The following is a 19393-nucleotide window of genomic DNA, read 5'->3' as shown; positions in this document are numbered from 1 at the left end:
TCGATCGATCCATCATCCACCATCCTTGCAGATGTGAAGTTTGGCCCGGACAGTGTAACGTTAACATAGAAGCGGAACGGTCATTTGAGTTTCCGAGATGGCGCTTTCCTTCTGGGAAAAGGTTAGGCGGATCGGATGACAGGGGTGACCACTGACCAGGCACGCCAGGTTCTGTTGGGGTCTGTTGCGCCTATTTTGCGGCTTTTCAGATGACAACATTGGATGGACTCTTGGAGATGCCACCCAAGGGAATCACGCGAAACAATGCATTCTCTTGCCGCCACAGTATGTAAGAATAGGTAGCGAGCCGTTTTACGCTCGCCGCTCAAGAGACTCACAGGAGACTCAGGAGTTGGGAATGGTCCCATTCAGCCCTGCCGTACAACATTGATGCCTCCCTGACTTGCAGCCTTATTACAGGTCCCGACACTGTGGTCAAAGCGCCATATGCAACAACGCCTGGAACACTGCAGGACACGATGGTCCGCTTCGCAAAACCATCAAGCGATTTCCTCAGTCGATACTAGTATGGCATTATGAACGAAAATGCTGTAAGCCTTTTCTACGCCAGACTCCAAGCCGATTGTGCCTTTGCGCCGAACCGCCACGATACGGATGAGGAGTTCTGAAACTGCAGCCACGACGCCTACCAGCCAGCTATCCAAGTAGGTTGATGTATGGCTCAGGCCAGCGTCCCCAAACCATAGGCCTATTCCCCAACCTGCCTCCAACGGGGGAGAGTATCTTGAGCCGCCGCCTATCCTCATCTACATCCGCAACAGCTACAAACCCCATGACAGGTGCCTGTTGGATGGTTTCGGGCGGGTCGTTCAGAGAGGCGTTCATCACGGCGAGAGTCCAGTGCGACATCTCGGCCGAGATCTCAGCGGGCGCGAGAGCTTGTTGTGTGTCGTAGAAATCTGAGTCTACCATGCTGTTAGTAGTGAATAAGCGCCGATGAACCAGAAGTAGAGCGTACCGTCCGGAGTCTTGAAGATGGCCACTTCGTCGAAGGTGACTGATTGTGTGAATGGGCTCAATGTTCTCTTGGAGTCGCCAAAGAAGTATTCCTTGATGGCCGCTTCGCGAGTAGCCTTCATGAAATCGTTGTCCCGTTCCGCAACACCGTCGCTTCTATTCAGTTGGATCACACTAATGACTTCGCCATGCGTTGTTTTTTCGTTTTCTAACCGCCGCTGCAACTGCGCGTGTATTTCATCCGAGCCCAGGATAACCACGATGTTCACTGCCGACAATTAGCTATGGGCTCGTGAAGCGCCCGCGCCTACCGCGCCAACGTACCTGCAAACTCGCTCACGGCATGCATCAGCATGTCCAAATCCCCCTTCGCCACGCTGACGGCCGGCGTATCCAATATCAACCCAGAATCCCTTGCGCTCTCATCCGCCGCAAGTCTAGCCCTTACCGAGCTAGCGAGCTTGCTCGTCAAGGCCCTCCATAGTTGTGCGTCGTCCTCCACCTTCTCCCTCCCAAAATAATAAACCATCGGCAGCTTGACTGGAACGGCGCTCGGCCCACTGGCGGGGGTGCTACTCACGCCAAAGCCCCCTGCCGGGTCCTCCACATCCATCACGGTGCCAAAAACAGCCGCACTGATTGTCCCCGGCAGCGAGAGCAACCCCTCCCTCGGATCAACGCTGGCCACCAGCGGCTGCCCGCCCATCCTCGTCGCCAGCGCAGCCAGCGTCCTTACCAACGTGGTCTTGCCGCTGCTCGCCGGCCCACAAACCATCAGCCGCGGCCCTGGCACCGCTTTGCTAAGTCCACCATCGGCCTTGGCAGCGGCCGCCTTTCGCTGCGCCTGCAGCGCAAGATGCAGATTCAGCACCGACAGCTGGGGCGAGCTTTCCGGCGAAGGGTACTGCGCGACACGGTCGACGAATTCGCCGCTGACTTCCAACGTGCAGCCCGTGTACGTGAGGAGTTTGGACTTGGTGTTGCGCGGAAAGGTGTACTTGCGGTTCTGCGCGAGCTCGGTGCCGTCACGCTCGACGGTTCCGGACACGAGGCAGACTGTGGCGCCGGCGCTGCCCCCGGCAGTGCTCGAGGGTTGGGAAACGGTATGGGGGACGTGGAAGCGCCATTCCCAGAAGGGGAGAAGCGTTATTGTGCGAGTCGTGGAGACGGTTTGCTTAGTTGGGAAGGGGACGTCAGCTTGTGATTTTGAGAGCTCTGGAAACGGGAAATGGATGTTATATAAGAGAGGAAAACCTCATACCTGCGGAGCTATCTCCCCCAGGCCCGGGATAGACATCTTCACTACGTCATCCGTGATTGCGCAAGGTGGCTTCGTAGGTACCTAACTGTATGTTGAGAGAGTGAGAGAGCAGTACAATCGGAGCTTCGAATCGAAGGTGCATTGAAGCAGCTGCGCGGCAGGCAAAGGTGGGGCATACCCAGCAACCGTCCACCTGCCAACAACCTCCACTATCAACACAGGACAGGGGACAATCAGATGGCGACAAAACGTGCACAACTCTTTTGTGAACAAATCAGTTTCCTTGATTAAGGTAAGGTAGGTAGCTAGGCAGCTGGTACGTTGACATGTCTATCAGTCGCGTCGGCAATGGCAAGTCATTTTCTTAACTTCCGATCGGTCTATGTGTAGACGTCTAGCCTTGCAGAAATCAGGGGGTATTTATCGAAACCAAATGCTATGCGCCTCCTGGCACCCTGCCAATCCCATGATAGTCATAATCCTCATGAACACGCATGTCGTCCATATCGCAGACGCTATGCAGTAACCCGTAACCCAGAAGCGTCGACCAAATGCCTTGAGGGGAGGGCTGGGCGGCCAGCTCATCGGCTATTGAGCCAGTTCCTCGAAGATTTTGATGAGACTTCGCACACCAAAAAGGCTGTTTTCATCCGGGCCCTGCCCTGGGACCCATTCAGCGTGGGCAAAGTCGATCAGCTTCAGGGAGCATATGCGAGGCAAGCTCGACAGATCGTCGTCCTCCTCTGCCCCGTCCGCCGCAACATCCCCCATTAGCTCAATCACCTTGATGTCGCCTTCAACCGGACAAGGGGCCACTTGCGCTTCGATGCCAGCAAGCTTCTCCTGTGTGACGTCGGCCTCGCGGACGACGTCGTTCTCTTCCGAGGCGTCCGAAGCAAGAGCGTTCATCCGCTCAATGGCCGCCCGGAGTGCCTCACCATCGCCCTCAAACGTGAATAGCAAGCTCGCTGAATACATGCGTGTCTCCGAGTTGGCGAGCACCTCTTCCACTCGTTTGAGGTCTTCCAGAAAGGCCTGAGCAATGGCCCTTCCCAGATCATCGTCAATCCCTGCGCGGTCGTTGAAGATGAACTTCCGGATCTCCTGCACGACGTTGTCTTTGTTGACTTGGTATCTGCCATACTCCTTATCGTAACTCCTGAAGCCGTCCGGATCCAACTCTTTCGGGCTGTCGGCACCCTTGTACACGCGCATGCCGGCTATGCGGAAGCCATGAGATCCCGTTGTGGTTGTCCTGGTGATCTCGTCGAACTTCTTGCGCTTCTCCAGGGGAGCATCGTCGGCCCACAACCGGCGGCCGAGCTTTGCATCGAGAATGTTGGGCTTCTTAAAGCCGTGGGTGCTGTTCTCCAGGACCACGGATTTGTTGGTGGAGATCTTCCGGCTTGGCTTCCACCCAACACTGTCATGAGAGCCCGCGGGCCCAGCTGCCTTGGCCGCGGCAGCCTTCGCCATCCGCACCGCCTCTTCTTTCAGCCCTTGACTCAGGTGGTCGGCGACAGCCGGGAGCTGCTCGTTCAAGGAGTCGACATCGGTAGCATCGTTGAGCTCAAGTGTCCCGATATAGCAGGGCATCAGGGAGGCAAAATCCGGATGGTCACGGAAAGCTTTCTCGTAAAAGTCGATTTCCTGCTGCACGCATGGCTTGATGAAGAGTTCGCCGTCAGGGTCGGAGAGTGTTCCATCACTAAAAAGCGGAATTAGCATCCCCGTTAACCAGGCAGAGCTTCAACTGCACTTACTGTCCTGCAACGGCGTGGCTATAGGGCAGAAGATCGGAATGGGTTGGAAGCGCTCTGCTACCGGCCATTGTCCCGAGTGTAGTTGGAAAAGTCCACAGTCATCGGGCTATCGAGGTACAGTCGAGCTAAAGTTGAGGCGGAGGTTCAGTCGGTACGCTAGATATAAGGCGGCTGGGGTTGCGGAGTCATACCTGCATGGGCGGCTCAAGTTTGGCGGGATGCCTAATAAAAATATACGTAGACAAAGGGGCAGATTTGTGTAAATACAGACGGCAGGAACTTGACGTTGCCCCTGAAAATACGGAGCCTACGCGGACGCGACGAGTCCGCCAGAGTTCGGTCGAGCGGGGTGAAGCGGACTCTTGTGGGATTGTGGGGGGTAAGCCAAGGTATCCACAAGCCGCACGTGGTACTGTAGGTCGCTCCCGCCTGCCATTCAACCCCTGGACCAGCGGGGGCCGGGCAATTGAACGGAGGACTTTACCGTCCTCGGTGGTCTCATCCGCACCCGATGGTGTGGGGCGAACAGAAGATGGCCAGATGGGGTGCGGGGAGTTCTTCAATAACCAAACGAACACCGTCCGGGAGACGCCTGAGTTTGAACGACATGCAGTCCAGCATTGTGCAGCACGTCGATTAAGCAACAAGAGTCCAGTCATAATGAGTACTGCCGTAGAACAAGCCGCGGGTCCTGCTTCTCCAGGTACCGAGGACCCTCATACACCGGCTTCGGCTGCCGAAGCAGCTGAACCAATTGAGCCGGCCGGTCCCGGTGACGTCTCCGACGACGAATTCGATCCGCAAGAATTCGACAGAAGGTCGGTCGCCGATTCGACGAGCGTCACGTCGAGTTTGTTCGAGCACGCCTACGAGAATGGAAGAAGAGTAAGTCGGTTGGGTGGCAATCAAGGCGGTCTTCACTAACTATCTTGTAGTACCATTCGTATAAAAATGCGCGGTATCCCATCCCCAATGACGATATAGAGCAAAACCGAGAGGACATGAAGCATGCAATGATGTTGGAGTTGACCGAGTCAGTCTCCCCATTATTACCCCCTTGGTTGGAATGGCAGTTGACGGGGTTGGTGCACAGTGGCAAGCTCTTCTTCGCGCCAATTGGCGACAAGCCGCAGAAGATCATTGACTTGGGCACTGGGACAGGAATTTGGGCCATTGATGGTTCGTTCAGTATCAATGCACCCCTTAGACTCCATCAGCAACCGAAGTTAACACGGTGCGACACAGTGGCCGACCAGTTCCCCTCCGCAGAGGTGCTGGGCATTGACTTCACGCCCATCCAACCCTCATGGGTACCACCGAACCTGAAGTTCATAGTGGATGACATCGAGGAAGACTGGCTGAATGGCTCTGGTTTCGACTTGGTTCACTTACGTCAGATCTTTCCCGTCCTGAAGAACCCAGACAAGGTTCTGAGGCAATCTTATGAGTAAGTCGCATGCAAGCTTTTTGGTTCGGACCATCGCAGTGCTAATATCGTGGGGGGGCGAAGGAACCTCAAACCTGGAGGTTGGATCGAGGTACAGGAGCTAGGCGGGAAAGCGTACTGCGATGACGGTTCAATCCCCGAAAATTATAGCGTGCAGGAGTTCCTTGACAAGGCCACTGAGGCGTTCAAGAAGTTCGGCAACAACTTCCGCATAGGAAACGAGATGGACAAGCACCTCGAAAAAGCGGGATTTACGAACATCTCCGTCCGGAAGCTGAAAGTCCCGATTGGGCCGTGGCCAAAGGTAATCTCACATGCACAATCATCGAAATGTCTCCCGGCTCGCTCTTCTGACATGGTGCATAGGACAAACGGCTGCGTCTCATCGGAATGTACTTCCAGAACATCCTTGGCGACCTCCTTGGTGCCATCGGTGCCAGACCCTTCCAGGTACTGGGGATGGATCCAGTTGAGATCCAAGTGTTCCTCGCTGGTGTGAGGAAGGACATCAAGAACACGGATTACCACTCGTATTTTGAGTATATCTTCTGGACAGCACAGAAGCCCGAGTAAACGCCGAGGGGTGTTCTCTTCTTGTCCATCGAACATGGTGCGGAATCGGATGGATGAAGTGGCTTTGTTTTCGGAGTCGTGTCAAAGTGTCAGAAGCTACAAACAACCTATCACACCATACCATACCATTGAAACTTATTAGATTCCCAACAGTTCAGTACAACTAATGGACTTACATCGGGCCCTCTACCCTACTTCTCCCTGGCCCCATCCCCTTGTCTCTGAGGAAGACTGACGAAGCCGTCGGCGCAGGAACTCAGCGCGCCAACCGCATCTCGGCTGCATATAGTCTAGTTAGCTCGCCCGGGAGCACGCTACGGTCTCTCTGGCGGATACAAAGCGCGCCTTACCCATCCAGAAACCACAACGGGCGGTCCCTCGTGGCCATCGACGTATCTGAGCTCTATCCGATGGGACCAGAACGCTCTCCTCATGGTATTGCCTTGGATGCGACGCGCTCTGAGCCAAAGGGCCTCTATCTCTGCCCCAAGGACAGCGGGGTCAACGTTTGCCAAGCTCTCGTAGACCTCGTAGACACGCGACTTGATGAGGGCTACCAAGGCACTTCTCATGAACATATTGCCCAGTAGCTGGCCCTCTCCGGACATAGTCTCCCTGACAATAAGGGGATCAAGTGGGGTGATCTCACACGAAACCACATCCTGCGGGATACTTGGACCAGATACGGAAAAGGGGCTAGTGCCATGGTCCCGACTCCCACGGTCCGACCTACTACCATGCCGCCACCGCAGTCGCAAATCACAAGAGTCTCTCCGTGCTGCAGGCCATGGCTCGGAGCACGTCGAGGAATCGCGGCGATGGCAGCAACCTCCGGCTCGGCAAGGACGCTGAACGGCGCCGGAGGCCGACCAGGTGACGCGAGGAGCCCCGAGCCCTCCGATGGCCCTTTTCATCGCATGGTAGTATCCTCATTCCAGACCGCAGGGATACCAAAGACAAACCAAACGCCCGTATCATCCGTTTTAGGCCTAGGGCTTATTTATGAATGCCGGGAGAAATCTCGCAGGTGCAAGCAAAGGCAAGACCATCACTCACCAGGCGCCAAAGTCGATGCCCATTGACAGCCTGTACGGCGGTGTCATGTTGCCTGGCCGCGGAGTCGCGGACTGATGACAGACAGGACGCTCTTACAATGCCAAAGCCGCGATCAAGCGGAAAAGGGCAACTAAACACAGCCGGTGGGTCCATCAAGGCAGAGGACCAGCATCGTTTGAATCCTCAAGCAGGTCACCTCTCAGGATCGCTCGCTCTGTCACCCAATCCCACGGTCAGATTCTCAGTCTCTCACAACTATCAAGCGATTGCGCCCAAGGGCTAGCGGTGAAGCTTTAGGGTGTGAGACATATGGAAAATGCTGCCGCTCTCTGCAGGATATCTGACGACTCACCTGAAACCGACGGGCAAATGACGGTGCGTTTGTAAGGCGACCACAAGTGGCACGAGGCGGCGGTGAAACATCTCGTACAGAGTATGTCCGTGTATGGCGAATTCCGTGGACCTCTTCCTTCTCCAACGACAGATCCGAAACCCTGAACAGACCAAGGGAATGATCGTGCGTGTGTATCAATCACCAAGGCCTACGACGGACGGAGCCCAGGCTGGCGGTGTAAGGCTGAAAAGCCTCCGAGCGCCCTAGAAGACACTTGACAAGGGCCATTCTGTTCTCGAGAGCTCGTGTACCAGACTAGGTACTCACCGGGAAAAGTCGGCCAAGGGTGCCTTGAGGCGGAATGAAGGGATGGAGAATGACAATGGAAGGAGCAGTGCCAAGGGAAGTAAGGCAGGTAGCAAGTGAGAGAAGCTGTGGAATCGGCACGGGAAACAAGGATTGGTACGCAGCAGAAAGAATGTGAGACTAGCCTGGGTACTACTATGGTAAATTTATTGTTCCCGCAGCACCAGTCGTGCCAGTTTCAACAGTGTGAAGACACACGGGTAGGAGCGGTGGCGGCGCATGCTCAGGCCGTGACGTTGACAAGGGGCCAGTTGATGCCCTTATCGGCGGCGCCAGTGTTCCCCAAACCGGCGCAGTTGTAGAGTCCCACGGGGTTGTTCTCGGTGGCCCTCATGTACTGCAGATCGATACACTGCTCTGTTTGTTGGGGGTCAGCTCCGGATACGTTCCGTTGGGATTGATCATTGATGGTAGTGGAAGCATTATTACTCTTGTTGGTCGGCTCCAACGCAATGCGGCCATCGCCTATGACCAGCCAGTTCTGGGAAGCGACGCCGTCCGCGCACGTGTTGACGTAAATGTTGCCCATATCCCGCCAGTTGTCTGGTTGGAGTCAAGGTTAGCTTATGCCGTTCCCCCTGGGGAAACTTTCCTTTGTGAAAGAGAAGAAGAAAACGGAAAGAAAAAGAAAAAGCGCACTCTGGGCGCCTCCATCTAGGCAGAGGGTGCTGTCCACCAGCTGGATCTTGCTGGTGCCATCCTTGATGTACCACTGCTGTTCCGGCTTGTTGTTGAGCGTTTTCCTGTTCCAGCCAGCAAATTCAGTCAGATCAGGTGTCCCTGGGTGGCTTCCACCGGTTGAGAGTTGGACAAGGGCAGCCCAGCGTGACGTACACGACAACGGTGCTCCCGCTCGTGGCGGCCTTTGGCACAACGACAAATTTGGGGTTCACATTGGACGTGATGTACACCTTACGATAGCCCTCTGGTGCTGCAGTCTGTGCCAGACCCGTCGCGGCGAGGGTGATGAGTAGGATGGATGTACTCAGCATTTTGTTAGTTAGAAGACTTGATGATATGGAATTCGTCAGGTAGTCCGTGGATCTCAGCAAGAACGCTCCCACCCATCCCCAGTAGGCAGGGAGGCCTAGGCTTGCATACTTTATATACCTATGTAGACACGGCAACGGGCCTTCACAATGCTAGCTGCCCGATTAGTTTGGTGAGCATGGAGATGCTTAATTAGCAGAGGGTCGGAACTCATATTGGCTAAGGGCTACTCATTATTCTAATGCTACCCTTTCCGTTGATGAATGGCCATGAGGTTGTTTGTCCGCAGATCGGCAGATCACATTCTCAACCATAAAACGGCTGATTGGATATTGATTTGTCCTGGTTTGAATGTTCCGGTTGGTTCATCCAGGATGCCCAGGCTGGAGGGGATAAAGTATAACCTGTCATCTTCCGCTTAAACGCGGAGAGTGCCTCAGCAGAACCCATTCGCTCGGGTAAATCCAAGCCACCAGGAATTTTGGCATCTTTTCGCCAGCCCAGGGCCCCAGATGCTGGTCTGCTCAGGACGGAACTTGGAAGTTGCCAGGCATGTCTAGAAGACTAGAACTGGTCGCTCGAGCTGTCGAGTATTGCGAACCAAGGGAGGGACATCAAATCACCCGCACGGCACATGGCAAACAAGAAGATCATGATCTCCTTACCTTGGATAGCCAACAGTAGGGTAGTATGCCATATATTCGACGAGCTGTGACTTGTCTCGCGCTTTATGACTCGATGTCATAAGCTCCAACCTCCAAGTCTTGGGTCGTACAGAGATTACGTCTTCTGCATATAAGTGCTTCTCTTCTATTTTCGCCCTCGAAGTCGCTGATAATTGATTATGTCGGACCTGGTAAAGAGGAAACGTTGAGATTGGGTAAGGAACTTGTTTGGAGAACTATGTTAGAGTCGAGACTTATCACATGTACCCCTGTCATCTGGTAAGTTGTATCGTTATTCTCCGTATTACTCTTACAAACCGAAACTGCTCTCCACCCAGTAGCCGCCACCAGTTTCTCCATACTAGCACGTGACTAGTAATCCATACAACAATGGATTTGCAAGGAGATAACCGATATACTTAAAGGTACCCAGGTAACTATCTACTAGTAGCAGCCTGCCTCCTCCAGAATGCTACGTCCGTACCAATGGACTAATAGTAGGAAATACAGACTCCGCAAGGTGCCTGTCTCTAGGCATTACCGAGAATAACATGTGGGGCGATTGCTTGCGCTAAGAATACTAGTGTATCCGTATGTCTTCACCGCTCCAAATGTGTTGGCCAACGACATTCAAACAAACGAAACGCGCCACTGCCCTGCACTTGAAGTATTCGCTACCGCTGTGACACGCAATCATTGGGCTTCTCGTCCCCTCATCCCCAACGTCCAATGACCCTCAAGCACCGGCGGGAGTCTACCCTCTTAGAGTCAAGACTCCCAACGAACCCTGAGTGATAAGATATCTGCCACCTAACAGGCTAAGAGTCCCAACTCCCAACCATGATATGGTGATACATTATACCGGTACCAAGTAAGCCTCAAAAGTGAACACTCCATCCATGACTCCACACCACTGTTTGACGCCATCACGGTCTAATCCTGACAGCTGACCCGAGGCTTGAGCTTGTCCGCGGTTGCGCATATCAGGATAACCGCATAACGCGTTTCCCCAGTTTTCGGCGACACCCTGGTTGAAGCCCAACCTTGCCGTCCTCGCGCATGAAGCGGTGATCTTGCGCGAAACTCGGTACTGGATTTCACCTTTGCCGCGCCAATTCAAAAACTTCAAGGATGTCCAAACACGGGCGAATCCTATCATGGATAGCCGACAGGGTGGAAATCGCAAAGAACGCCAGCAAGACAGCAGATGGCACTCTGGCCAGAAGGGCAGCAGAGACCCATCCAGTGGTCTCGACCATTCTTGCAGTACACGACATCTATGACATGTACCAGGCCACGCGCAAGGGCGACGGCGACGCCAAGGACCGTGGCACCATGCCCTCGTTGGCCGACGCCGCCCAAAGAATCAAGGCAGTCACACAGGCCAGCCAGTTCGTGCCCGCCATGCAGGTCATTACGAGCTCGCTCTGCGATATGGCGAGGATCGCGTCGCGCTTCCAGGCAGCGGCCACAGCGATCGGCATCGGTTGCAATCTCGTGCTCACCTACCAGGGGGTCGAGGCGCTGGAGAAGATCGCCGACCACCTCAAGGACATATCGGCCACCCTCGCGGCGCAAACGGCCTTGATGGCACAGAAGGACTTCCCGGCCTACGTGTACCAGATGGTCCGGGAGCGGCTGGGCCAGACAGCCAACGATGCCGGGCAGGAGCACTGGTTTTTCGTGTTCCATCCGGACGATGACTGGTATCCGGGCTTCTACCATCTGCTCGAGGAGAAGCCGCTCGATCCCCGATTCTGCGGCTACACGCGGCAAATCGACACGGCCTTCGTCTTCATGCTCGAGGCCAGGCGGGAAATCCAGAGAAGGATCTATCGGGAGTCGCGTATACGGGGGAAAGCCCCTCCCCGCCCGGTCAAACTGCACCTCCTCATCCCCGCATACCAGCCCATCCTCATCGCCGAGGCCCTCCAGATCCCGAGCGAGATCGGCGACTTCGTCATCGAGGGCCGGACGAACAGCAACAAGCCCTTTGTGTGGTTCAATCTACCCGAGCAGCAACGGCGTCAGCACACGGTGAACATCGGCCACTGGGAGCCCCCGACGCCAGGGTGGTGGCAGCAGACGATGGCCAGCCTCGGCCTGCGGCAGAGGCCATTTCAGCTCGGCGAGCCCCGCGTCCTGGGCACCAGGCAGCCATCGGCCGAAGGAGACGACCCAGACGACGAGAGACCGGGGGGCGGTGGTGGCGGCGACAACGAGGACGGGGCCAGCAGGGAGGGCACACGCGGCAGTGAGTCGAACAGCGACGCCGAGGATTGGCCGTCGGGCGCCCGGCGCAAGTCTTCCGGCCGCGATCGAGCGACGCCGCTGCATCTGCGTCCGCACCGCCGCCGGAAAAAGCATCATCGCAGTGGTCAGGGAGACGGCCGGAAGGTCGGTTGGGCTGCAACGGCTCCCTAGTGCCGAATAGCCCGCACATCGGAGTGGGAGGCCGGGGGGCATGAAGATTCGCATAGGACGAGTCTCGCAGCCAGCGGGAGGTTGGGTCTCCTTATACTGAATGACGCCCTGGTTAGAGGAAATGCATGGTTAAGCGAAAGAATGGATGCGGCATGTTTGGAGTGGGCTTTTGAATATCTCGATTTGTCTTTTTGCGTATACAAGAGCTAGCAAGTCCTCCGCTGCTTCGCGTGGGATGGAATGTCGACTTCCCGCTTCCATAGAATATGGCTACTAAGTTGAGTACCCAAATCTTGAATCAAGTCTATTATCAGGCACTTTTTTGGAGTCTAGCTGTTACCTAGTATATATGTATATATACATACAACCTCTCCTCTCACCTTCTCAACCCGCCAGCGCAAACCCGACGGCACACTCCATCCCGAAGCCGAAGCAGCGCGCGTACCAGGCCTGCGCCCAGTGGCTCATCTCAAGGTTGTGCGGCGCGCCGGGAATCACGCGAGCCTCGACCTTGCGACTGGCCGCGAAGAGCGCGGCGAGATGGCTCGTGTGCTCGTCGTCGGCCTCCCACCAGGGGTCGCGCTCCGCGACGGCCACCATGACTGGCACGCGCACGAGCGGCGCCCAGTGCGTGCGGAAGCGACGCGCGAAGGCGGCCTCAGGCAGCGCGTCGTCGCGCTCGCGCGCGGGGAACGGCTCGTTCAGACGCGCCGTGTGCGCGTACACGGCATCGTCGCACGTTCCGGCGGGTAGCATCATGGTGTCTTTGACTTCGGCAGGGAAGGTGATCAGCTCCGGGTCGTCTTCCGGTTCTTTTTCCTTATTACTGGGAATGGGAACGTGGGCGCGGTTATCATTGTTGCCACCGCTGCTGCTGTTGCCGCCGCCGGAGGCCTGCGTCCCGAAGCCCGACGCGACGATACCGGACAGGGGATAATAGCCGGGCGGGTTTCCCGCGTCCTTCGCTTCCCCGTCGTCGCGGGCAAGCAGTGCGGCGGCCACGACGGCGCCAGGCGCGCCGAGGCTGTGGCACAGCAGCACCATGCTGTTGCACCCGCGCGGCTCGCCGAAGGCCTGCCACACTGCGGGCAGGATGTACCGGTGCAGCCACTCGCCGAGGACTTCGTGGTAGCTCGACTGCTCCGGGATGGGGTAGAACGAGGTCGAACCCTTGTATCCGGGCCGGTCGACGGCCACCCACGGCACGCCCAGGCCGTCGCTCGCCAGGGCGGCGGTGTGCTTTGCGTCCACGTCGAAGTAGGCGCTGGAGTAGCTTGCCCCGTGGAGGCCCACCATCAGGGGCTTGAATCGAGGCGTCGTTGTTGGCGATGCTGCGGGCAGGTTGGCAAGCCCCGTTACCGTGCCGCCGTTGGCCAGCTGTAGCGTGAAGGGTTCCATTTCTAGTCAGAAAAATAGGGTGAAGTTCAAAGCGTGAGATGGCCACGGCGCGACACGGCCAATCCCATTGTCGCGGAGATGCAGTCCCCCTTTTTATAGTTTATCATACCATGTATGCTGTCCGCCGTTCGGACATTGATCTCGGGGCTTGCGGCCCAACGTTGCAGGGGGGCAGTCGGCCGCTTCTAATGCCCGAGAGAGTAACGTTATTAGTACGAGTCAAGTTAAGCCCGGACTGATCCGGAGGGAATCCCATCTGCATCTCTCATCGCACCTCGTAACACCGAGCGACGAATAAGTGCGGTCACCTCGGACGCATGTATTGTAAACGTGCTATGATTGTGGGGTACTAGCCGCATAATGCATCAGTTTGCAACTCAGGCTGGCCAATACTGCTGCACGAACTCCAGCGGCTCCCTCAACCACGGAGTCCGCATTGTGTCATCCTTATCAAAGACGTGGTCCCCCTGCTGAAAGGTCAAGAAGAGCGGCACATCCGGCTGCAGCCTCCTCAACTTCGCCGCCCAGTCTTCGGTGTGCTGCCACGGGAGGAGCTCGTCGCCCTTGGAATGGTAGAGCAAGATCGGCGGCAGCTTCCCTGCGCGATCCAGCGCCCGCATGGGACACAGCCGGTCCCCGTCCCTCTCTTCGTCCCAAAACCTGCCCGCCTGCAGCATGCCCATCAGCAGCCTCATCCGCGACCCGAAGGCAGCCCTCGTGCGCAGCGTGCCCTGCTTCTCCGACTGCGCGTGTGCTCGTAGGCAGTCCTCGACTTCGGAGTAGGGCACGCGCTCGGCCCACAGGCCCGACTTCTGCATCGCCTCGCTGACGTCGTTGTGGGCGCGTGCTACGTCGGTGAGGTTCAGCGTGGGGTACTGCAGGAAGAGCACGTTGATGGCGAGCGACGTCAGCGGAAGCAGGGCCGTCAGCACCGCTATGTGGCCGCCCGTGCTCTCCCCGGCCACCATCAGGTTTCCCACGTCGACGGCCACGTCCGGGCGCGACGTGCTGAGCGCGCGCTGGGCCGATCCGTCCTCGACCCACTGCCAGAAAGAGTGTATGTCGTCCATTCCGTCCGTCAGTTGGTGCTCAGGCCGCAGGCGATAGTTGGGAGTCAGGATGACGGCGCCGTGCTTCAGGGACAGTTCGAGGAAACTAGGGTATATACTCGCCATGAGAAAAAAGAAGAAGAAAAGAACAAAATATTATGGGGTAAAAATGGTACGGAGCAGCCTACATACAAGGCGCGGATCGACGCCTCTGCTTCCCCCTCGACCCAGCCCCCACCGTGAAACCGCACAAGTAGCGGTCGTGGCCCGGAGGGCAGCTGATCCGGGACGATGAAAAACGCGTGGATGGGCTGGTCGTCGACGAGTTTGTACTGGGTTCGAAAAGTGCTGAACTGGTCGAATACCCTCATCGCGCTGGGGTGTTGCGAGGCTGGGTCGATGGTCCAGCGCTCCATGTTGGCGGTGTTGCCTAGCTTCTGATTCTCACAAATTACCTGGTAATCGCTCATCATTATTGCTGTATCTCAGCGGATTGTGAGATAGTTACGTATAGTGCTGTCAACTTGTTCTTTTGTCGCCACCGTCGCAATATTTCCCGAGTCTTCCTAAAGCGGAGCTGAGCTCCCGCGCTAATAATGATGCGTGACCTTGGTTGGGACTTGGTGGAGTCCGCTGAAATCTTAAAATTTTCCGAGTACTATGAAAAAGGAATGGGCTGAAGGCAGAATCGATAGCGGCTTTCCGCCTGGGATCCATTCAATAGCGACGTGTCTAGGCTCAGTCTTGAGTCTATGAGTACTATGTAGCTGATGCGCAAGGGGCTCATCTGTCGCTGGTGATAAATACTAGTGCAATGGGGTCACCTCAGTCAACTCTGAGAGGCTTTTCCCTCTCGATCTTCTCCTCCGTCAACGTTCGCCTTTCCCGGGCACTTTCCGACCATTATTACACTCGTTTTCGCCTCCGATCATTGCCACGGTCCTGAAGGATGAGGCCCTCCACGTTGTGCATCGGCGCCGGCATACTGCCTGGCCTCGCTGCTGCTGGCTGCGTCTCGTCGTGCGGCTCCCCAAAGTGTCTTGCCGCTGTCGGCGCTGATCCTGCCGTTGGAGAGTCGTTCTGCTCTTCGTGGCTGTCACTGGCGCCCGCCATGACAACCGTCACCGAGTTCGAGACTGTCACGTCAACCCAAGTTGGAGTTGAGACGGCCTTGACGACACTCACGCTTACCACGGGGACGACTACCGTGTAAGTTTGCGTTAGTACTTGTTGTGTTGTCAAGAAGAACGGTTGACTTATTATGAAACCCACCTCACCTAAAAATATCAGGACTGGCAGCGACGTTTCAACCGTGTTCCTGAAGAAGCGAGCTCCGACCATCACCGTAACCGATCTCGACCCGACCTCTTCGCCCGATCCGGTCGAGGCCATTGTCTCGAAGTGCGCATCCAACGATAATCGCATCAGCAGAGCCTGCAGCTGCTTCATGTCAACGGCGACTTTGTCCACCGTAACCGTGGTCGAGACGGCTGTCTCCACCGCCGTTGTCGAGGCGAGCGTTAGTGCTTCTCTTCATCTTTTGTTTCTTTTTCCCTGTCTATCTGTGCATTTAGCTGATTGATCCTGGTCGAATAGAGCACCGTCGTCACCACAATCACTACCAACGTCGAGGCAACCGTCTCGGTGGCGGCGCCTACGGTCACCATCCCCGCGAATATTGTCCCCAACGGCGGCTTCGAAGATTATACAACAACCGGCAATTTGCTTCCATGGATCGAGACCGTCACCGGGGGTAATGCCAGAGTGGAGCCTATCTATCCCATCAGCGTTTGCGGGCCGAATGGTGACTGGTATGTCAGATCCAGGTGTCTAATGCTGCCCCTTTCATTGTCGCATTATCTGGGGAGCAGGGGGGGGAGCATACCCTGAAATGTGCTCCGGGACATGTTGTTCGCTCCCCAAGAGCTGCGGATCGCACCCGATCAGGAAAGGTTGATTATGACTGACATTGTTGTACAGCCCTGGCGGCCAGGTTATCCTCCGCATATACCCGCCCAGTGTTGGCAGCGGATACACAGGCATTCGCCAGACATTTGACGGGCGCCCGTCGACCACCTATAATGTCTCCTTTCTCTATCGCTGCCTCAACTACGATACGCAAACGAATATTCAGGTCTTGTACGCGGGGGCTCTCGCCGGCTCCGTCAAATGTCCCAGCGGCAATTTCATACGCGCCAACGGCATCCAGTTCACCACAGACTCTACCGGCAGGGCAGAGTTTGAGGTCCGCTTCTTTAACCCCACCAACCTGCCGTACCTGTACTTTTACACCGACGACTTTAAAGCCATCGCCGCTTAGGCGGATCTTTGGTTTGTCAACGATGACGTGTTAGTTATAATACTATTACTGTGTTGTTTGATTTTTCCGTGCCTAGCTCTTGGACTACTTACTTACTAGTAGGTACATAAACGCTTAAGCCTGAGAGATCCTAAAATGTCCTATCCCCTAAAATGACGAATGTAAGAATGCATGTTCCTTGAAACACACCACCCTGCATCCCAACGGGGCAATTCTTTAATAACTCGAAATCTTAATTTCTCTTCTCTCAATCAACCCGCCCTTCGCCTCACGACATCAACGCAGCCACGACACCAGCCAGGACTAGCCCCAAGGCAGCCCTTGTGGCCGAACCAGCCGATTTCCCAGAATCAGTAGAACTTGCTGTCGACCCGGTCTTGCCGGTGCCAGTGCCAGTATCGTCGTCCCCACCCGACCCCTTACCGCTAGAACCAGAACCAGACTTAGAATACGCCGCCGTCCCGGCCGTGGCGTTGGTAAGCATCGCCTTGCCCGCCGCCTCATCCACAAGCATACCCAACAAAGCCGAGAGCGCGTTCAACTCCGCCGGGGGCCCCTTCTTATCATCATCGTCGCCATCAGTCGTCGTGGTCGTCCACCGGAAGCCACACTCCCGCCCGTTCGGCCCGCCAGAAGCACAAGCCTTGACCGCCGCCTCAGCATTCGCCCGGAGGGCGGGGAGGGCGGCCCCGTGCAGGAAGGGCGCCAGCCGCACCGCGCTGGCCAGCGAGCGGAACAGGATGCCCTTGAAGAAGAGCATGTCGGTGGTGCAGGTGCCGCGCGCTTCGCAGGCGCGCTCGACGAGGATGCCGCTAGAGGACGGGGAGGAGGAGAAGTGGGTCAGCGTGGCGTTGGTGAGACCCTCGAGGCGGGATTGCCAGATCTTCTTGTTGCTATTGCTGTTGTTGTCATCTGAGGTCTGGTTGTACAGGTATGCGGCGGCCTGGAGGAGCACACCGGGAACATAGGAGAACTGGGCCCGGTTGATGTCGGTGCAGTTCTTCTCGACGTGGGCGCCGTCGAAGACGCGGAAGTCGGCGTCGATGAAGCCGACCGCCGCCAGCCAGTCCCACGTGCGCGACGCCCAGTCCGCGTAGGTCTGGTTGCCCGTGTACCGGGCCAGGCGCGCGGCGAGGTTGAGGAAGACGGCGTTGGAAACACTGTTCTTGTAGTTGTAGCCCGCCGAAAGGGGAGCCACCACCCAGCGCAGGCCGCCGTTGCACGCCTTCTCGTTTCCTTCTTCGGCGTCGAAGCGCCGCGCTTGCGTCTCGAACACGGCCTGCGCCAGCTCGATCCAGCGTGGCTGGTCCCAGTCCTGCGGCGCCTCGGGGAAGCCGGACTCGGCGGCCTGCATGGCCGCCATGCCCCAGAAGCCTTGGTCGTCGTTGGCCAGGCTCGCGGACCAGTTGGCCGGCATGAAGGGATGCGCGAGCCGGTCGCCCTGTCCCTCGCCGTTCTGGTGCACCATGCCCTCGACCGCCACGCGGTTGTAGGCGTCGTCGTCCGTGTAGCACCAGTAGTCGATCATGGTCGACCACAGAATGGCGCCTGTCCATGGGTAGTACTCGCTGTGAGGCCCCGGGCTAGCCAGGAGCCCGGGGATTTCCCCGGACTGGTTGCCCTTGTAGTATGTCATGGCATCAAACGCCACATCCTTGGCCGCCGCCTTGATCGAGCCTGGGGTAATTTGATTCGCGTCAGTCGTTCATGCATTCCCGCCGCGCTGTCCCGCGTCCGGGGCTGGCTCACTGGAGGATCCAAAGTCGACCTGTAGTGCTGCCGACGCCGAGCCGGCGCCCGCGAGCAGCAATGGAAGGGCGCCTCTGTACATGGTCTCGCCCAGCGTTCCGCACAGTTGTGTGAGAACGGTGCAAGGAAGTGGTGAGAGTTGTTCGGCAGACAGAAAAAGGCCATCGTGAGTATTTTTATCGTGCCACCCTGGCTCGGACGCGGCATTCGAATCCGAGTAGGATCCGAACCTAATTTTATTTACCTCGAAGCAGCAATTTTACTGGTCGCCCTACGCCGGATGGAGTTGGGTAATTAGCTAAAAATACCCAAAATACCGGCATCAGCGTATTTTATTAACGTTACAATGTACTGTACACAAGTTCCTCACCGAAGAGATGTGCCCTGGGAATTGGCTAAGAACTTGGAAATGCTTCCGTGTTGCAGCGCCTTGTCAAATGCGACGGATGTGTGGATGTATTACTGTATGTATGGTACTAGTACAGTACATACAGGCTTCTTAGTACCTTACCGTACAGAGTGTGCATGAGCTCACGCTCAACTTACACAGTGAGTTTGTGTGGTCTTTTGGCAGTTGCCAATCACTCTATGACCGGAAAACACCAAGTCGTCGGGCACTGGTTTTGCAAGCAGAACCTATGAGCGCAAAGATGGCCACTCCTCTGCACAGTAGAGGCCAGTTTGCAAGGTCAAAGTTACGGTAGGCACAGAGCATTATACCAGCTAGGACCAGGGCTAGACGCAAGAGGAGAGTAAGTATTGTACCTTTACGGACTCGAACCTATAGAGTTTACTCTATGTAATTGATGGCACTAAAACTTCAAGAGGCTTTCGTTTAATGGCTTACACTTAAGGATCGGGGATTTTTCGACGTGCTCTCACATGTCTTGTGGCGTTTCGTAAGTCTCTTCGAAACTATAACAAACTCTTGAAATCAAGGGAGGCAAAAAAGGTTCATAAAGATCTCTACGCGCACTGCCAGCAATAACGATTGAATTGAACATTCTGATTTTACGGGCT

General features: G+C 56.2%; 9 protein-coding genes across 9 annotated transcripts; 3 read left to right on the top strand and 6 right to left on the bottom strand.

The window, feature by feature from the left end:
• Positions 1-406: 406 nt before the first annotated feature.
• On the bottom strand, positions 407-2342 carry B0T15DRAFT_150956 (Pre-mRNA cleavage complex II protein Clp1-domain-containing protein). The gene is made up of 4 exons (XM_062861992.1): positions 2240-2342; positions 1303-2152; positions 980-1246; positions 407-926 (listed from the first exon to the last, which is right to left on the bottom strand). The coding sequence occupies exons 1-4, from the start codon at positions 2273-2275 to the stop codon at positions 658-660; spliced, it is 1422 nt and encodes a 473-aa protein (XP_062722505.1). The 5' UTR covers positions 2276-2342; the 3' UTR covers positions 407-657.
• Positions 2343-2505: 163 nt separating this feature from the next.
• Positions 2506-4398, bottom strand: B0T15DRAFT_413188 (uncharacterized protein). Its single transcript, XM_062865418.1, has 2 exons — positions 4003-4398; positions 2506-3947 (listed from the first exon to the last, which is right to left on the bottom strand). Exons 1-2 carry the CDS (start codon positions 4068-4070, stop codon positions 2828-2830), a joined length of 1188 nt encoding a protein of 395 aa, XP_062722504.1. The 5' UTR covers positions 4071-4398; the 3' UTR covers positions 2506-2827.
• B0T15DRAFT_528093 (S-adenosyl-L-methionine-dependent methyltransferase) lies at positions 4399-6365 on the top strand. The gene is made up of 6 exons (XM_062869015.1): positions 4399-4887; positions 4938-5035; positions 5096-5181; positions 5248-5449; positions 5513-5753; positions 5816-6365. Exons 1-6 carry the CDS (start codon positions 4543-4545, stop codon positions 6020-6022), a joined length of 1179 nt encoding a protein of 392 aa, XP_062722503.1. The 5' UTR covers positions 4399-4542; the 3' UTR covers positions 6023-6365.
• A 1636-nt stretch (positions 6366-8001) lies between these two features.
• On the bottom strand, positions 8002-8816 carry B0T15DRAFT_431547 (uncharacterized protein; the record flags this gene model as incomplete). The annotated part of the gene is made up of 4 exons (XM_062865736.1): positions 8613-8816; positions 8418-8521; positions 8208-8321; positions 8002-8135 (listed from the first exon to the last, which is right to left on the bottom strand). Exons 1-4 carry the CDS (start codon positions 8768-8770, stop codon positions 8002-8004), a joined length of 510 nt encoding a protein of 169 aa, XP_062722502.1. The 5' UTR covers positions 8771-8816.
• Positions 8817-10365: 1549 nt separating this feature from the next.
• B0T15DRAFT_150840 (uncharacterized protein) lies at positions 10366-12032 on the top strand. Its single transcript, XM_062861991.1, has one exon. The coding sequence runs from the start codon at positions 10565-10567 to the stop codon at positions 11855-11857; it is 1293 nt and encodes a 430-aa protein (XP_062722501.1). The 5' UTR covers positions 10366-10564; the 3' UTR covers positions 11858-12032.
• Positions 12033-12241: 209 nt separating this feature from the next.
• B0T15DRAFT_501348 (uncharacterized protein) lies at positions 12242-13509 on the bottom strand (the record flags this gene model as incomplete). Its single annotated transcript, XM_062867396.1, has 1 exon — positions 12242-13509. Exon 1 carries the CDS (start codon positions 13253-13255, stop codon positions 12242-12244), a length of 1014 nt encoding a protein of 337 aa, XP_062722500.1. The 5' UTR covers positions 13256-13509.
• A 2-nt stretch (positions 13510-13511) lies between these two features.
• Positions 13512-14957, bottom strand: B0T15DRAFT_528081 (Alpha/Beta hydrolase protein). Its single transcript, XM_062869014.1, has 2 exons — positions 14497-14957; positions 13512-14410 (listed from the first exon to the last, which is right to left on the bottom strand). The coding sequence occupies exons 1-2, from the start codon at positions 14775-14777 to the stop codon at positions 13633-13635; spliced, it is 1059 nt and encodes a 352-aa protein (XP_062722499.1). The 5' UTR covers positions 14778-14957; the 3' UTR covers positions 13512-13632.
• Positions 14958-14974: 17 nt separating this feature from the next.
• On the top strand, positions 14975-16655 carry B0T15DRAFT_528074 (uncharacterized protein). The gene is made up of 4 exons (XM_062869013.1): positions 14975-15513; positions 15595-15823; positions 15901-16115; positions 16285-16655. Exons 1-4 carry the CDS (start codon positions 15254-15256, stop codon positions 16622-16624), a joined length of 1044 nt encoding a protein of 347 aa, XP_062722498.1. The 5' UTR covers positions 14975-15253; the 3' UTR covers positions 16625-16655.
• On the bottom strand, positions 16656-18606 carry B0T15DRAFT_528071 (glycosyl hydrolase family 76-domain-containing protein). Its single transcript, XM_062869012.1, has 2 exons — positions 18374-18606; positions 16656-18301 (listed from the first exon to the last, which is right to left on the bottom strand). Exons 1-2 carry the CDS (start codon positions 18453-18455, stop codon positions 16893-16895), a joined length of 1491 nt encoding a protein of 496 aa, XP_062722497.1. The 5' UTR covers positions 18456-18606; the 3' UTR covers positions 16656-16892.
• Between the last annotated feature and the right edge of the window lie 787 nt (positions 18607-19393).

The sequence above is a fragment of the Chaetomium strumarium genome (assembly GCF_033439665.1).
Source record: "Chaetomium strumarium strain CBS 333.67 chromosome Unknown B0T15scaffold_3, whole genome shotgun sequence".
In the NCBI taxonomy this organism is placed as follows: domain Eukaryota; kingdom Fungi; phylum Ascomycota; class Sordariomycetes; order Sordariales; family Chaetomiaceae; genus Chaetomium; species Chaetomium strumarium.
The sequence above is the reverse complement of the archived record's forward strand: the minus strand, read 5'-3'. Positions and strand labels throughout refer to the sequence as shown.

Bases quoted from the DNA above. Each gene is read 5' to 3' on its own strand.
- B0T15DRAFT_413188 (XM_062865418.1), bottom strand. From the start codon at position 4,070: ATGGCCGGTAGCAGAGCGCTTCCAACCCATTCCGATCTTCTGCCCTAT. The intron at 3,948-4,002 runs GTAAGTGCAGTT...TCCGCTTTTTAG, and splicing joins AGCCACGCCGTTGCAGGACA to TGATGGAACACTCTCCGACC.
- B0T15DRAFT_150956 (XM_062861992.1), bottom strand. From the start codon at position 2,275: ATGTCTATCCCGGGCCTGGGGGAGATAGCTCCGCAG. The intron at 2,153-2,239 runs GTATGAGGTTTT...TTCCCAACTAAG, and splicing joins TGGGGGAGATAGCTCCGCAG to CAAACCGTCTCCACGACTCG. The intron at 1,247-1,302 runs GTACGTTGGCGC...AATTGTCGGCAG, and splicing joins TGCCGTGAGCGAGTTTGCAG to TGAACATCGTGGTTATCCTG.
- B0T15DRAFT_150840 (XM_062861991.1), top strand. From the start codon at position 10,565: ATGTCCAAACACGGGCGAATCCTATCATGGATAGCCGACAGGGTGGAA.
- B0T15DRAFT_528081 (XM_062869014.1), bottom strand. From the start codon at position 14,777: ATGATGAGCGATTACCAGGTAATTTGTGAGAATCAGAAGCTAGGCAAC. The intron at 14,411-14,496 runs GTATGTAGGCTG...TATATACCCTAG, and splicing joins GAGGCGTCGATCCGCGCCTT to TTTCCTCGAACTGTCCCTGA.
- B0T15DRAFT_528071 (XM_062869012.1), bottom strand. From the start codon at position 18,455: ATGTACAGAGGCGCCCTTCCATTGCTGCTCGCGGGCGCCGGCTCGGCG. The intron at 18,302-18,373 runs GTGAGCCAGCCC...AAATTACCCCAG, and splicing joins GGTCGACTTTGGATCCTCCA to GCTCGATCAAGGCGGCGGCC.
- B0T15DRAFT_528093 (XM_062869015.1), top strand. From the start codon at position 4,543: ATGGGGTGCGGGGAGTTCTTCAATAACCAAACGAACACCGTCCGGGAG. The intron at 4,888-4,937 runs GTAAGTCGGTTG...ACTATCTTGTAG, and splicing joins CCTACGAGAATGGAAGAAGA to TACCATTCGTATAAAAATGC. The intron at 5,036-5,095 runs GTCAGTCTCCCC...GTTGGTGCACAG, and splicing joins ATGATGTTGGAGTTGACCGA to TGGCAAGCTCTTCTTCGCGC.
- B0T15DRAFT_528074 (XM_062869013.1), top strand. From the start codon at position 15,254: ATGAGGCCCTCCACGTTGTGCATCGGCGCCGGCATACTGCCTGGCCTC. The intron at 15,514-15,594 runs GTAAGTTTGCGT...TAAAAATATCAG, and splicing joins ACCACGGGGACGACTACCGT to GACTGGCAGCGACGTTTCAA. The intron at 16,116-16,284 runs GTATGTCAGATC...ATTGTTGTACAG, and splicing joins TGCGGGCCGAATGGTGACTG to CCCTGGCGGCCAGGTTATCC.